The sequence below is a fragment of the Saimiri boliviensis genome, chromosome 17 (assembly GCF_048565385.1).
Source record: "Saimiri boliviensis isolate mSaiBol1 chromosome 17, mSaiBol1.pri, whole genome shotgun sequence".
Classification (NCBI taxonomy): domain Eukaryota; kingdom Metazoa; phylum Chordata; class Mammalia; order Primates; family Cebidae; genus Saimiri; species Saimiri boliviensis.
The window spans coordinates 5,678,497-5,693,740 of record NC_133465.1 but is presented as its reverse complement, the minus strand read 5'-3'; the positions used below and the strand labels follow the sequence as shown (position 1 = coordinate 5,693,740).

The 15,244-nt window shown below is 46.7% G+C and overlaps 1 protein-coding gene across 1 annotated transcript in view; it reads left to right on the top strand.

Annotated features, from left to right (window-relative positions):
- YPEL2 (yippee like 2) overlaps positions 1–13,523 on the top strand; it is a 48,082-nt gene extending 34,559 nt beyond the window's left edge. The window contains exons 2-4 of the mRNA XM_039476731.2: positions 1,711–1,754; positions 2,741–2,849; positions 8,774–13,523. Coding sequence (XP_039332665.1) covers positions 1,711–1,754; positions 2,741–2,849; positions 8,774–8,863 — 243 coding nt within the window. The 3' untranslated portion in view covers positions 8,864–13,523. The remainder of the gene's footprint in view (positions 1–1,710; positions 1,755–2,740; positions 2,850–8,773) is intronic.
- The last annotated feature ends 1,721 nt before the right edge of the window (positions 13,524–15,244 follow it).

Below are 15,244 nucleotides of genomic sequence, written 5' to 3'. Positions count from 1 at the left end.
CCTTTTTCTGGGGAGGTTAGGGAAAGCTTAATGAAAGAGGGGAGCTGAACTGAGGCTTGTTGAGTCAGGTGGAAGAGTCTCCCCATCAGAGGGAACTTCATGGGCAGAGTTAGTGTAATGCAACTTCCAAGAATTGTGTGTGGTTTGGCCTGACTAGAGTGAAGGACGTAATAGGGAAGTAGCAAGAGAAGAGGCTGGAGAGGCAGGGCCCTGGAGGGATGTTTGTGTTCCAAGATTGAATAAACAATGGGGCCAGTTCTAGACCTGTGTCACTGGGACATTGTCTTACACAGACACTCAGCATGGACTTCCAGGGGCCAGGTTTTGAGGCTTTGACACTTACAGCTGCTCACTCGTAGCCTGGAAGCTGCTATAGTCCCCAGGGATGTTTCAAGACCCCTAAAAGGAGGCTGGGCATGGTGGCTTAAGCCTGTAATCCCAGCACTTTGTTTGGGAGGCTGAGATAGGCAGATCACTAGGTCAGGAGTTTGAGACCAACCTGACCAACATAGAGAAACCCCGTCTCTCCTACAAAAAATACAATTAGCCAGGCGTTGTGGTGCACGCCTGTAATCCCAGCTACTCAGGAGGTGGAGGCCGAAGAATCGCTTGAACTCGGAAGACTGAGGTGCATTGAGCCAAGATTGTACCATTGCCCTCTGACCTGGGCGACTCCATCTCAAAAAAAAGGAAAAAGAATTTTGTCTTTCACACTGGCTGTGTCAGCACTGGTCCTTGATCTCCTGTGCATCTGAGAAAAATGATTGTTTCGCGTGCTGATCTGTGTGTCCTCTGGCCATCTGTTAGCCACTCACCTCCTTTGTTTGTTTGTTTGTTTGTTTTTAGAGTGGTTTTCAGAGCAAACTAAGATGTTAAATTCAGGATACTATTGTTAGACCACATTAAAAATTCGGGCAGCAGTGCAGAACATGGCTGGCTCATGTCAGGCAGACTTCTCGGTGTAACCAGAGAAGGGAAACATGGACAGGGCTGGTGTTAGTGGAAGCAGACCCCAGACTGCATGGCAGGCTCTGGCTCCTGTTTATCCTGTTTCCTGCCACCCTCCAGCCAGAAGAAAGAAGCTCGTATGTAAGCCAGAGGTTAAAGTAGGATTGCTGCTTCGCCAGCATTTCTGTGATGTAGAAAGCCAGTTTCTTACACCTCAAAAGGAGAGCTCCTATGCTCCCATTTAGGAGGATTGTAAACTGTCATGGCATTTAGGATCTTCTAGAAGGCGTAACAAGCAGTAAGTATGGTGCCGTGGCAGGGCTGGACCGAGAGACCAAAAAGTGCTCGTGGCGGTTTCCATGCCTGGGGCAGCCTGGGAAAGCTGTGGCCAGCACAGATTCCTGAAATCAAAGTGGGACCAGGAAAGGCCAGTGCGGATCAATGATCTCAGGTGAATTAATTATATCAGGCGATGTCAAGAGGGAAAACATTTTTAATGACATAGTGGGTTTGGGGTTTTGTTCTCATTTTTTAACCTGGGCTAGTGAAAACAGTCCAATATGGGCTGTATCGAGCTTTGTGGCTATTATTATGACCTCTTCTCCGTCCCCACGCCATCTGCCAGCAGGACCACTGACTGGCTCAGTACACCCTTTTGCTGCATCAGTCCTGGAAGGTCATGCTTGCTGTGACTGGGGTTGGTTTCCCAGACGGGTGGGTGAAATGGTCGTCTAACTATCAATCTGTTTTCTTGCATTTCAGTCGTTTCAAGGAAGTCAAGGACGAGCATACCTCTTTAACTCAGTGTGAGTGTCTCTGAATGGTACATTCCTTGTAGGGTGCAGATTTGAGAGATGGGAAAAAGCAATCCTTGATGATGATTAAACAATGGACCCTGCCCTCTCTGCCACAGTAAAACTCTGTGGAGCATTGCTCTCCGTACTTGGTAGTCAGTTACCTTTGGGGATCATTTTTTTGGCAGCAACTCTGGCTAAAAATAATATATTCACCACATTCCCCTCAAAGGGCACATCAGAGGACTATAGTCCCAGAGGGAAGAAGCTGAGGAGATTTCGAGAGCCTTAGCATGGGCTCAAGTGAGATCTGAGATGTGTGACTGGGGAGAAGAGGGGTGAACAAGACACCAGAATCTGCTGGGGGACCTAAAGAGGAAGGCAGGCCCACTTAGTGCAGGTGCACAGTTTACAGGGCCCTCAGTCACCCCCAGGCGCCAGGTTTACCACCTCTTCCCTGGGAAAGGAAGGTGGTGGAGGCCACGTAAGCCCGATAAATGTAAAAATGGAAATCTGGTGCATGTGGCTTGAGCTGGGCACCCTGTGAAGGAGCAGAGCCTATTGAGCACCCAGGGGTCACTCCTTCCTGTATCGGAACCAGGCTGTACTGTCATGTTTGGCCTCTCCAGCTTCATTCTGTCCTCAGTAAGCTGTGAGGACCAGTGCTCATGGCTGTGGACTTCACCGTGTGGCTGTCAGCTTGTCCCCTTAAGTCACAGATTTAAAGTATTTGTTAGAAAAATTAAAATGTTAAGCAAACTCTCAACCATAAAGATTATTTTAGTATCCTTGCTCCTTTGGAACTTTCAGATCTGAATTTCCTTCCAGCTGAGCTATTTCCCCACCATGGCCACCTTTTGGGGGCTAGTTTAGATCTGCTCAGCTCAGGGTGGGCTCCTGTTGGGGCAGCCTTGCCCAGTTAATTTTTGCTGGAAGCTCAGCTTGAATGACTGATGTGCGTGTCACTAACTACCCACTCTTTTTGTACCTTGACATAGAGTTAATGTGGGCTGTGGGCCTGCAGAAGAACGAGTGTTGCTAACAGGACTGCATGCAGTCGCAGACATTTACTGTGAAAACTGCAAAACCACTCTGGGCTGGAAATATGTAAGTATAAAGGAGACGGGTTGGTAGAGGGCTGGGAAGGGAATCGCCAAGAGCCTTATGCTAGAAGAACGCTTTCTTCTACTTGCTTCCCATGGCCTTGTGGAATTGTCTTAGACCAGGATAGTCACCACCACACTCATTCTTCCCTTTTTGTTGATATATTTCCCTCCTCCTATTCATTCCTTCACACCTACCCCTGAGACACACACCCCTTTAGATTTAATAAATAATGACAGTAATGGCAAATAACATTTCTCGACAGCTTACTATATGGCAGGCATATATCAGCAGCCTTTTCATTCTCAAAGGAGGTAGCCATGTAGTATTCTGACACAGAGCCCATGCTCCCCCCCCCTTTTTTTTAATATTAAACAAATTTATTTTCTAATAAATAGAGATAGGATCTCACTATGTTGCTCAGGTTGGCCTCGAACTCCTAAGCTCAAGAAATCTTCCTACCTCAGCTTCCCAGAGTGCTGTGATTATAGACATGAGCCACCGTGCCTGGCCCAGAACCCATGTTCTTAAGCCACTATACTTTGATGCTCCAATAACTATTCCTGGGACACTCAGGTCCCAGACCCTGAGCAAGGCATTATCGAAAACTGCCTTAATTAACATCCACTGTCAGATGGAGTCATGGTTGGACCTCTCCCAAATGGACAATTATTCTTTCACTGTTTAACTCAGCAAAAAATGAAAAGGTCCCTTTGGGGCCTAGGAAAAGTGAGCAGTCCTTTGCTAGACTGAGAGGAAGGAAGGGCCGGAGTCTGCTGCTTCAGCATTGGGGACTGATAGTTCTGACATGCATTGGGGTCAGCACGTCACCACAGACACTGCCCCTAAAATCATTCTAGCTAGTGTTAAGAACCATCTAGACCAGGCGTCCCCAAACTTTTTCCACAGGGGGCCAGTTCACTGTCCCTCAGACCGTTGGAGGGCCGCCACATACTGTGCTCCTCTCACTGACCACCAATGAAAGAGGTGCCCCTTCCTGAAGTGCGGCGGGGGGCCGGATAAATGGCCTCAGGGGGCCACCTGCGGCCCGCAGGCTGTAGTTTGGGGATGCCTGATCTAGACGGCTAGAGGCAGGTTCAAATTTGAGCCATGACTGACTTGTCTTTGTGTCCTTGGACAGGCTACTTAGCTTCTCTGCTAAGTTTCCTCATACTCACAGAGTTGGTCTGAGTGTTAAACAGGATAATGCCTGCAAAACGCGTAGGTCATCTCCATGTGTATAGCGTATGTGCAGTGAAAATTAACTTCAGTTGTCACTGTTATTATTATTGGCAGATATTTTCAGCCTGTATGTGAACATCCAGGCATTGCACAATCCTTTCTATTCTTGCCCTCCCTATCATTGTGAGGATATTGAAAAGTTGGTCTTCTTTTCTCTGGAAAGGCAATTTAGTCCATGTAAAATGTCTCAAATTCCCTCTCCTGTCATACGGCTCACAGCCTGCCTCTGGCGCCTGAAGGAGTCGTCAGAATTGCCGCAGAGCGATCATGATATGTCAATGTAGGTTCATCCGTTGTAACAAATGTTCCAATCTGGTGTGGGATTTGGATAGTGGGGGAGTCTGCAGGTACGTCGTGGGTATGTGGGAAATCTCTGTACTTTCTGCTCAGTTTTGCTGTGACCCTAATGCTGCTCTAAAAATAACATCTTTTGGAAAAAATATACACATATAAAATAATGCAAGCAATAGATGCCAGACATAGAATTATTATTCCATTTAAATAGTCTGAAAATGTGCAAATGATTAAAAAAAAACAAACAAAAAAACTGCCCCAGGTAGAGTCGGCAGTGGAGCCTGGCAACACTGCCTTTAGATTCCATTTTTCCCATCCCCCTGGAAATGTTCAGGATTACAAACAAAAGTGAGGCCAGGCACGGTAGCTCAGGCCTGTAACCTCAGCAGTTTGGGAGGCCAAGGCGGGCAGATCATCTAAGGTCAGGAGTTTGAGAGCAGCCTGGCCAACATATAGTGAAACCTCATCTCTACCAAAAATACAAAAATTAGCCAGATAGGTGGTGGGCGCCTGTAATTCCAGCTACTCGGGAGACTGAGGCAGGAGAATCGCTTGAACCCAGGAGGCAGAGGTTGCAGTGAGCTGAGATCGAGCCATTGCACTCCAGCCTGGGCGACGGAGTGAGACTCTGTCTAAAAAAAAAAAAAAAAGCCCTAGACAGTGTATTGTATGGTGCCAAGATGGGTTAGCCATGGCTTCCTATGGTTGGCTTGGTCGTTCTTATGGGAGAAGCCGGACTTGGCCATGCTGCTCCCTCTGTATAGTCACAGGCCCCCTCTGGGTGATCTGGGGTCGGGAACACAGTTCTGATTTTGATTATCCACAAATGCCAAGAAGCAATGGACAAGATCAAGTACAGAAAAGTTCTGCCCCTGCCGCTGTTTCCCCGACTCTTGGCTGTCTTACAACACTTGCCCCGAAGATGTGTTGGATTGTAGATACACGGCAAGCCTGAGTTGGTTGGTTTTGCCCTGTGCTTGAGGTTCAGGTAAAATGATTCATTCTTTCCACAAAGGTTTATCAAAAGCCTTTGACTAAATACCTCCAGTGCCTGCCCTCAAAGCATTGACAGTCATGATGCCAGCTGAGGAGGAAAACCAACATGAAAACAGATCAAACAGCCTGACAAGTACTGTGACGTGCACAGCACAGTAGGGAAGCACCCAGTACCCAAATACGGATCCGTTATCTCCTATGTGCCCGCCCAGGGCACTTTCCTTTCATTCCCTTGTTACCTGTGTGAAGCAGGTGTGAGTCTCCCAGTTCTGTAAGTGATGCTTCAGTGCTGGGAAGCAGTAGAGGCAGGATAAGTTGGGTGTTTCTGTTGAAACCAGGTCTAGTACACTTTCCACTGGAATCCAGTTCTGACATTTTCCAAGTGCTTGTGTGTCTCAGAACTGCTGACTTATTTTATTTAACTTTATTTTATTTTTTATTTTTTGAGACAGGGCCCAGGCTGGAGGGCTGTGGCACAATCTGGCTCACGGAGGCCTCAACCTCCTGGGCCCAGATGATCCTCCTGCCTTAGCCTCATGAGTAGCTGGGTCCACAGGTGCACACCATCATACCCAGCCATTTTTTTTTTTTTTTTTTTTTTTGTAGAGATGAAGTTTTGTCATGTTGCCTAGGCTGGTCTCGAACTCCTGGCCTCAAACAATCTTCCTGCCTGAGCCTCTCAAAGGGTTAGGATTGGCCGGGTGCAGTGGCTGAAGCCTATAATCCCAGCACTTTGGGAGGCCGAGGCGGGTGGATCACAAGGTCAAGAGATCGAGACCATCCTGGTCAACATGGTGAAACCCCGTCTCTACTAAAAATACAAAAAACTAGCTGGGCATGGTGGGGCGTGCCTGTAATCCCAGCTACTCAGGAGGCTGAGGCAGGAGAATTGCCTGAAGCCAGGAGGCGGAGGTTGCGGTGAGCCGAGATCGCGCCATTGCACTCCAGCCTGGGTAACAAGAGCGAAACTCCGTCTCAAAAAAAAAAAAAAAAAAAAAAAAAAAAGGCTAGGATTGCAGGTGTGAACCACCACACCTGGCCGAATGTTTTTTTTTCATAATAGGAAACTCAGTTTCTTAGTTTTGTTTTCTCCTTCTTCCTCCCCGCCCCCCCCCCAAACACGTTACTATTACTATGAAACAACAGATCTTATTCCCAAAACACATTGCTCTGTGGATATACACATGTGCGCCAAGACGGAATAATGGAGTGTCAGGGACATTGCTGCTGTGGTGTGCCTGAGGTCTTCTTCTGAAACTCAAAGCCCCTGAGCTCTAGAAGAGAAGACACAGTTGATACTGCTGTGACCCAGAGCCCTCCAAGGGGCCACCTCAGTTCCTTACTAATTCTGGGGGCTCCGAGGGAAAGGCTGATGTCCACTGCTTGTGCTTATGGAGCTGAGACACAGGTGACCAGTGTTTTTCAGAGAACACACCAAGAAGTTCTTACATGTCTGTCTCTGCAAACAAAAGTGCCCTTTATCCTCTGCCTATGCAGGGCTGCTTTCGGTGGGGTTGATTAGCTGGGAAAGCCCACAGGGCTGTGGATTTAGAAAAGGAATCTTCCAGGTGGTTAGTATGAAGTTCCCCCTCTGCGGCCCTGGCAATTGGGTGGGACTTAGGAGCTGCCAGGTTCTCCAGCCTGGAGTTCATACAGCTTCTGTCTCCACGTAACTGACATAGAAACAGTGAGAAACCCCGATTGAAAAGGAGACCTGTCTGGCCTCTCAGTATTTTGTTCCTCTCCCTGTCTCACAGGTACAATTTAAAATTAGAACCAGGCTTTCCTGTGTTCTTAGAAGCTAGCAGGAATGACACAGAAACTTTATGGATCTATCCACAGGGCAAACTTCCATTAGCACCAGAAACCAAGGTCCGCTAAGATTTATATAAGTTTATATATGTAAATGTACCAATTCATTCAGCAGTGATATCTTGAAATTCTGTTACGTGCCAGGCAGTCTTCTAAGGCTACAGCAGTGAGCTAAACATGAACATCTCTGTGCTCCATGAAGTTTATATTGTAGTCATGGGAGACAGAGGATACATAAAGTAGAAATGCACATTATAATGTACGTTCAGAAGTGAGCAGCACAGCAGGGGACACTGAGGCAGGGGTCAGGGCAGAAGAACGAACAGGAGTGCTGGAGCGGAAGTTGGCATTTTTTTTTTTTTTTTTTTTTTGAGACAGAGTTTCGCTCTTGTTACCCAGGCTGGAGTGCAATGGCGCGATCTCGGCTCACCGCAACCTCCGCCTCCTAGGTTCAGGCAATTCTCCTGCCTCAGCCTCCTGAGTAGCTGGGATTACAGGCACGCGCCACCATGCCCAGCTAATTTTTTGTATTTTTAGTAGAGACGGGGTTTCACCAAGTTGACCAGGATGGTCTCGATCTCTTGACTTTGTGATCCACCCGCCTCGGCCTCCCAAAGTGCTGGGATTACAGGCTTGAGCCCCCGCGCCCGGCTCGGAAGTTGGGATTTTAAGTAGGGTAGTTGGGGAAGACCTTACAGACAGGGTGACATTGCAGAGACTTAAATGAGCGAAGCTCCTGGAAAATTCTGTTGTGATATTGAGAAAGTCTTGGTGTTGCCTCAGTTCTGGAGCTAAGCTTGAGGGGCAGGAATCATCTCACAGAGTCTGGGTGAAGCTGGGACCAGACTGCGGTGACCCTGATACCTGTCATCTGCCCCTGCTGCTCTGCTATAAAAGTTATTTTCTTGCCGGGCGCGGTGGCTCAAGCCTGTAATCCCAGCACTTTGGGAGGCCGAGGCGGGTGGATCACGAGGTCGAGAGATCGAGACCATCCTGGTCAACGTGGTGAAACCCCGTCTCTACTAAAAATACAAAAAATTAGCTGGGCATGGTGGCGCGTGCCTGTAGTCCCAGCTACTCAGGAGGCTGAGGCAGAAGAATTGCTTGAACCCAGGAGGCGGAGGTTGCGGTGAGCCGAGATCGTGCCATTGCACTCCAGCCTGGGTAACAAGAGCGACGCTCTGTCTCCAAAAAATAAAAAAAAATAAAAAAAGTTATTTTCTTGACCGAGCATAGTGGCTCACACCTGTAATCCCAGTATGTTCGGAGGCCAAGGCGGGTGGATCACCTTAGCTCAGGAGTTCGAGACCAGCCTGGCCAACATGGTGAAACCCCATCTCTGCTAAAAATACAAAAATTAGCTGGGCATGGTGGCAGGTACCTGTAATCCCAGCTACTTGGGAGGCTGAGGCAAGAGACTGTATGCTCAAACCTGGGAAGTGGAGGTTGCAGTGAGCTGAGATTGTATCATTGCACTCCAGCCTGGGTGACAGAGTGAGACTCCGTTTCAAAAAAAAAAAAAAAGAAAAGTCATTTTCTTGTCTTCAGTCATTCGGCATCTCTTTTCTTCCTCTATTTCCTAGGAACACGCTTTTGAAAGCAGCCAGAAATATAAAGAAGGCAAATACATCATTGAACTAGCACACATGATCAAGGACAATGGCTGGGACTGATTGGACAACATCTACCCAACCCAGTGTCCACGTGAACGCCATTCAACCGAACATTCTTCCCAAGCGTGAGAGAGTGACTGACACTTGGTTCCATCCATTTAGGGGCCTTGCCATCCGGGGCTTCCTCCCACCCTGACGCCATCTTTCTGGTGACCGGCCTCTAAATCGCTGTCTCTCTGTCTCTTTGCTTTGTATCTGTTTGTGAGTTGATCCTGGCTTCTCTCTCTGTTCTAGTTTTGGCTGAAAACAAAACAACAAAAGGAACAGATCCTTGACCGCATGGCGGCAGCCCACCTTGGTGAGGGCCCCAGGGCCCATGCGAGAGCTGCCTGATGGCCTCTTGTCAGGAGAGCAGTGGCACGGGGGCGTGAGGAGGAGGGCAAGGGGAAACTCTAAGGGTCCTGGCCGGGGGAGGGGTGGAAGGGTGAAGGTAGGAACAAAATCATGCTGCTCCTAGAGACCTAATAACTTAGGCTTGAAATAATTGACTTGTCTAAAAGGACAAAGAGGAAAAAAAAAATACCTCATGACTGCATTCTCTCTGACCAGAAGCTTCTGTTCCTGACACCAAATGTGCCAGGCTAGGAAATGAGCACAAGATGTGGCCCTGATTCTATCTAGTTGGCGGGGCAAGGGCATGGTTCCCCTGGGCTGAGTGGGGGTGTGTCCTGGCAGCAGCGAGAGACTTAGGCAGTGGCCAGGTGGGCTCGATGACCTTCATGCCTCACTCAGCCTCTGGGCGGTCATCATCTTTGCCTCTTTAGCCACCAGAGGTAAGGTGTGAGGAGACTGCTATTTGCAAGGGGCTTGACATCCAAATATCCCAAAGGCTTTGACCAGCAACTGGGTAAAGTGAGTAATTGAGGAGAGCAGGGCACAAAGTGGGCTGCGGCTTGGGAGCTCCTGAAGAAATGGCTCAGGTGTTGAGCCAGAGAAATAAGAATTAGGATCAGTTAACAATTCTGACTGCCTTTCCTTCTGACCCCTCGTAAGAGGAGTGTGGTGCGTGCGGGAGGGAACTGGTAGGAGTAATCCCAGGAAGGATTTAGGTTTGAACCCATTCAGGCTCTGTGCATCTTTCCTCTTCGGTTTTACAGTGGCTTCCGTGGGCTCGGCAGTTTCTTGTTCATAGAGTTTCTGGTGTTTTTCCGCAGTCCTGTTACTGTGGACTGTAGGAAGCATGGGCCCAAGGCTCTGAGCTTAGTGATAACCTGCCGGGTAGGTTCCTCATGCCCCTAATTGCCCTACTTAGGCTAGAATGTCTTGCATGGAGAGAAATCGGTCAGTGTGGTCCAGCAGCAGGGAGGAGTTCCGAATTCTAATAGCACCCCCTCCCCGCATCCAAACATCCTTCCATTAGGGAAGTGGAGAGAACGCATCCCTGTAAGGCCCATAAGAGAAAGAGGAGTTTGTTACATTTAATCAACACTGTGAAGTCTGTTCTGCAGCAGTTCAGCCAGTACACAGTACATGACTGAAAGTCACTTAACTGAATTTCATTTCTTAGACCGAAAATGTTACTGTTACGATACGTGCGCATGTGAGATAGTTCTCAGCGCCTCCTCCTCCAAGTAGGCTGACCCTCTCGGAAAATTCACTCTGAAAGTCTCACGGAAGAATGAGTTCACGGGGAGAATCTGTAAGTTGATGAACTGAGATTAAAGCAGCCAACAGCCCAGGAGCTTTTCAGAATCACCCAGCTTCCATTCGGAGCGCGTCCTTGGTGGAAATGTGTGTCTCCACGCGCTGATGGTGGAATGCGAGACCCAAGATAGGGGTGGGCTTGCCCTCCCAGGGGCAGATGGCAGGACTGACAGAAAGCAGGATAGCACCAGGATTCTCGGAGAGCCCCTGTAAGACAAAGGGATTCTTAGAAATCCAGTTTTGCTTCCCAAGGCTCTTCTCCGGATCTTTCCAGGGCTTTCGTAGCCTGGGAGATCAAGTCGTTCTCCCCACTTTACTGCAAGGTAGACTGAGGTTCAGAAGAAGTATTTAATTTCTGCTCCCAGAAGAGCAGTTTCTCTGGCTCAGAGGCCCAAGTTCTCAATGAAATCATTTTTCCACTTGCACATTCCGAAGCTGGCTTCCCGGCACAGAAGCTGTGGATTTCCCCTGCTCTCGCCCTTCGCTTCCTCAAGGAAATAGTCTTTCTCCCTTTATGGATTTTCGTCAGACCCTTTGCTCAGGGATTGTCCTGATAGTGCTTTCCATAAGAAGAAAATGGGGGTTAAACGTGGGTAGGTGTTTTTGTCTTTCAAACGAAAAATGGAATGTGGTGACTGACATAAACTGGACACAGGGTGCCCTCGAATTTCCAAGGGGCAGAGAAGACCACTGTGCCACTGTTCTTCCTTGGGGATGAGGCCTTTGACTGTTGCATGGATCAGAGCAGGCTCCTGTCAGACCCTGGTTCTGTTTTTGTGTTTGTTTTTGTTTTTGTTTTTTCAATGGCTATCCATTGAGCCTTCAGTGGGTGCACGGCGCCATACTTGCTGTGAGAGATCTGAGTGTTGGTTTTTCCACAACTACAGGGGAAAATAAAACTCATTAGGCTTTCCCTTTGTGTCAATGAAACCAAAAGTGCTTCTTACAACATTAGCTCTGTTCATGGCTTGTCTATCTAACATTCAGCAGCATTGGAGAGGCCACAGCTGAGCTATGGAGATGCTAAATTAACTCATGGCCTCGGTCAGTTCATTCTTTAATTTCCTCACCAAATTATTGACTTAGAGCATAACCAAAGACCTCATTCATTCACCCCAGGTGGGTTGGGGGAATTGGAGTTGGTAAAGCTTGGGTGTGGGGTGTGGGGAGTAGAGACAGGGTAAGCAGACGTGAGAAAGGAAAAGGCATGAAGTTCTATACCTCAGCCAGCAGCTGCCTTCGTTTTGAACTGAAGTCCAGCTGGCAGACCAGCTCCACCTCCCCTGTGCCACCCTCGGTCATATGACCTTGGCTACCCTGGAGTAGACCCAGACCCCTTGGGACCCAGGACATTAGTGTCAGGCTGCCGATGGGTTGATTTGACATTAATCAAATACAGCCAAACCCGATACCCAGAAGTTGTCAGCTGGACCTGACTGAGTTTTTCCTGAGTTCATGAGGATAGGCTAGAGTGTGTTTTTACTGGTGGATCAGTGTGTGCAAGAGAAGTGACCCCTTTATAAAGAGATTTTCAAACGGATATATATAAAAGAAACAGTTGCTTGTAAAATATACTTTTGTAAATAATATTTAATTTTTTAAATAATATATTTGGTGCTGTTTTCTCAGATCCCCTGAGAGCACTTTTTATTTTCATTTTAAAATCGATGGTTTCTTTTGCATTTCTTGAAGTATATTTTAAGGGAAACGGTGATCACCAATACACGTTTGGGTTTTTTTTAAGGTCTCTATCACTTTCATCTGGATCAAGGCTTTAAAGCAATGCCTCTGCATTTTTTTCCCGCAGTGGAACAGACTCTGCAGTACATTAACCAGGTTGAAAACGGAAATATTTTCTTGCACTAGTATTGGCTAGAAAAGAAAATAAATGAAACCAAGTTAATTTAGTAGTAACAACTTACAGTGATTCTTCCTGTTGGAAGATTTTTCAACAAATCCGAATCATGTTTTTAATTGTGCGTGTGTGTGCACGCGTGCGTTTATAAAAAGCACTTTCGATTTTTATCGAAAATCTTTTGCCTCCTGTTTTCTTCTGGAGTGGGGACACTGTAACTACAGTTTACACCTCGGGCGCATAAAGTTTTTCTTCTCTTTCTCTCTGGTTGTTTCTGTTTCCGAGCGGACCAACAGCAGAACCCACGAGGACTTTTCGTTTTCCTGAGCACGGAGCTGTTGCGGGTTTGCTCCTTTTTCTTGCTTTGTGTGCTCAGCTTTTACAGACTGGAAAGGAAATCTGTTGCCTGTGAAGACGGAGCGGAGTCAAATCTGTGCTTCTGAGACGAGAGTGTATTAATCACATATCACCGGGCTCCAGCTGTTTTAGAAGCCACATCATGTTAAACATTAACTGGTTTGGGTTAAAAGAACATTAATAAAATAATACACATATCTTAGTGGTAAACAGCTTTTTTTTTTTTTTTTTTTTTTTTTTTTAAGGTCGAATTGCCTCAGGTTCAGTAAGAGGCTGAGAAATCAAATCTTGAACACAATCAACTTACATATTTTAAAGGAATCTGCCTCAAATGAGAAAACATGCTAGTTATCTAGATAGAGGAAAGAGAGATTTAATTTTTTAAAATTAAAATAGTTATGAAATCTACTGGCAGTAAAAGGTAAAGCCAAGAAGAAACTATGAAAGCTATTCTCATGTTACCAAATTCTATCTGCCCATATGTTTTCGTATAACATTTCGGTGAAAGTGGGAGTTCCCTTTTCCCAACCTGCAGAGACTATCTTTCAGTACAGAATCTGTCTGTTTATGGTTGTGTTTACAAACTGTATTCGTTGGGTTTGGGTTTTCGTTTTCTTTGGTGGCATTTTTCAGGTCACTTTGCTTCTATAACAAAGGTAATTGTTTTCAAATACTTTGTCTTCACCTTCTCCTGTATTTGTACATAGTGATTCAGTATTAGAGAAAAGTGCATTGTTTCCGTCATATTTCCAATCTGTGTTGGTGCTCATTTGAGAAAATAAAAGTTTTCAAATATTAACTCTTTGAAGAGCTCATCTGTCTTCGTTGACCCAGTGTGTTTGATCTTGACCTTTCACATTTAAAGTACTTAAAGGCCTGCAGCTATCTAAACCCAGTCACACATCTGTTGACTAACCCGTAAAGCAGGCGTCCCCAAACTACGGCCCGTGGGCTGCATGCGGCCCCCTGAGGCCATTTATCCGGCCCCCCCCAACCCGCCGCCGCACTTCAGGAAGGGGCACCTCTTTCATCATTGGTGGTCAGTGAGAGGAGCACAGTATGTGGCGGCCCTCCAATGGTCTGAGGGACAGTGAACTGGCCCCCTGTGTAAAAAGTTTGGGGACACCTGCCCTAAAGGACTGTTTTTCCCAAGGACAGTCAGCCAACTAATGAAGAAACAGCAGGTCTCCTGCTTATCTGCAAATGCTTCTCCTGGCTTTGCGTATCAAATGCATGAGTGACCTTTATCCAGTTCTCTGTACTAAGCCCCATGTTCATGGACTCTACAAACTTTCTGATGACAGCAATTTCTTTGGAAATAGTATTGCATGAAGTAAAAGGAAAAAAAGTAAAACAACAAAATTGTGTCAGAAAGGGATGGCATCATCTCTGAATGGTTGGCTAACAGAGACCAGTATTCATAAGTTATAACATGGCGTATCAAATTTTCTGACTTTTTTCAACACATTTATTAAACATGTGTTTGATTCCAGGCACTGGGCAAGGCGATTCTATCATCCTAATCTGCTTTTGTTTGCCAAGTACGCTTCCTCCAGTCTGATTCATATGTTCACATGGTCTTGTATATCCAGTTATTGTAAGTAAATGTTGGGAGCTGGTGCCTTCATTTAACATAAGCTAACCAATTTTGTCCCAGCATCATCATCATCATTTTACTTCACTTTATTTTTTAATGGTCAGGCACTGTGGCTCGTAATCCCAGCATTTTAGCAGGCCAACGCAGAAGGATAGCTTGAGTCCAGGAGTTCAAGACCAGCCTGGGCAACAGAGTGAGACCCCATTTGTATAAAAAGTAAAATCAGCCAGGCATGGTGGCACACATCTGCAGTCCAGCTACTTGGGAGGCTGAGGTGGGAGGATCACTTGAGCCCAGAAAGTTGAGGCTGCAGTGAGTCTTGATCATGCCACCAGACTCCAGCCTGGGTGACAGTGAGACCCTGTCTTTAAAAAAAAAAAAAAAGCCTGTTCTATTAAAAAGGGCATACCTTTTCTCCTTCCCAGACATTTTCACCTACCCATTCTGGGCCCAGCTACAGTTGACTTTTATTTGTCCTTCAGTCAATATATTATCTTCTTCCAACTTCTTCCTATGACCTGTTTTGCTTCAGTGGATGTGCCTGTTACCATTTTATTCTTGTTTGCCTTTTGCACAGAATGAAGAGAGCAAAAAGAATGTGCATGAGACGACCAATCTCAAGCCAGCTTTGGGTCCTCATTCTTTCAAGCGCTTATTTCTCTGCTGGGAGAAAGGGAGGGGAGAGGACACTATCCCCATTTTGTAGATAATGAAATTGAGGTTTTGCAAGGTCTCATTACTAAACGATGTTCCAAATTTTAGCCTTGTTAAATCTTTTTTTTTTCTTCACGACAGGGTCCGGCTCTGTCACCCAGGGTGGAGTGCAGTGGTGCAATCTCTGCTCACTGCAGCCTCAACCTCCCAGGCTCAGGTGATCTTCCCACCTCAGCCTCCCAAGTAGCTGGGACCACAGGCGTACACCACCACA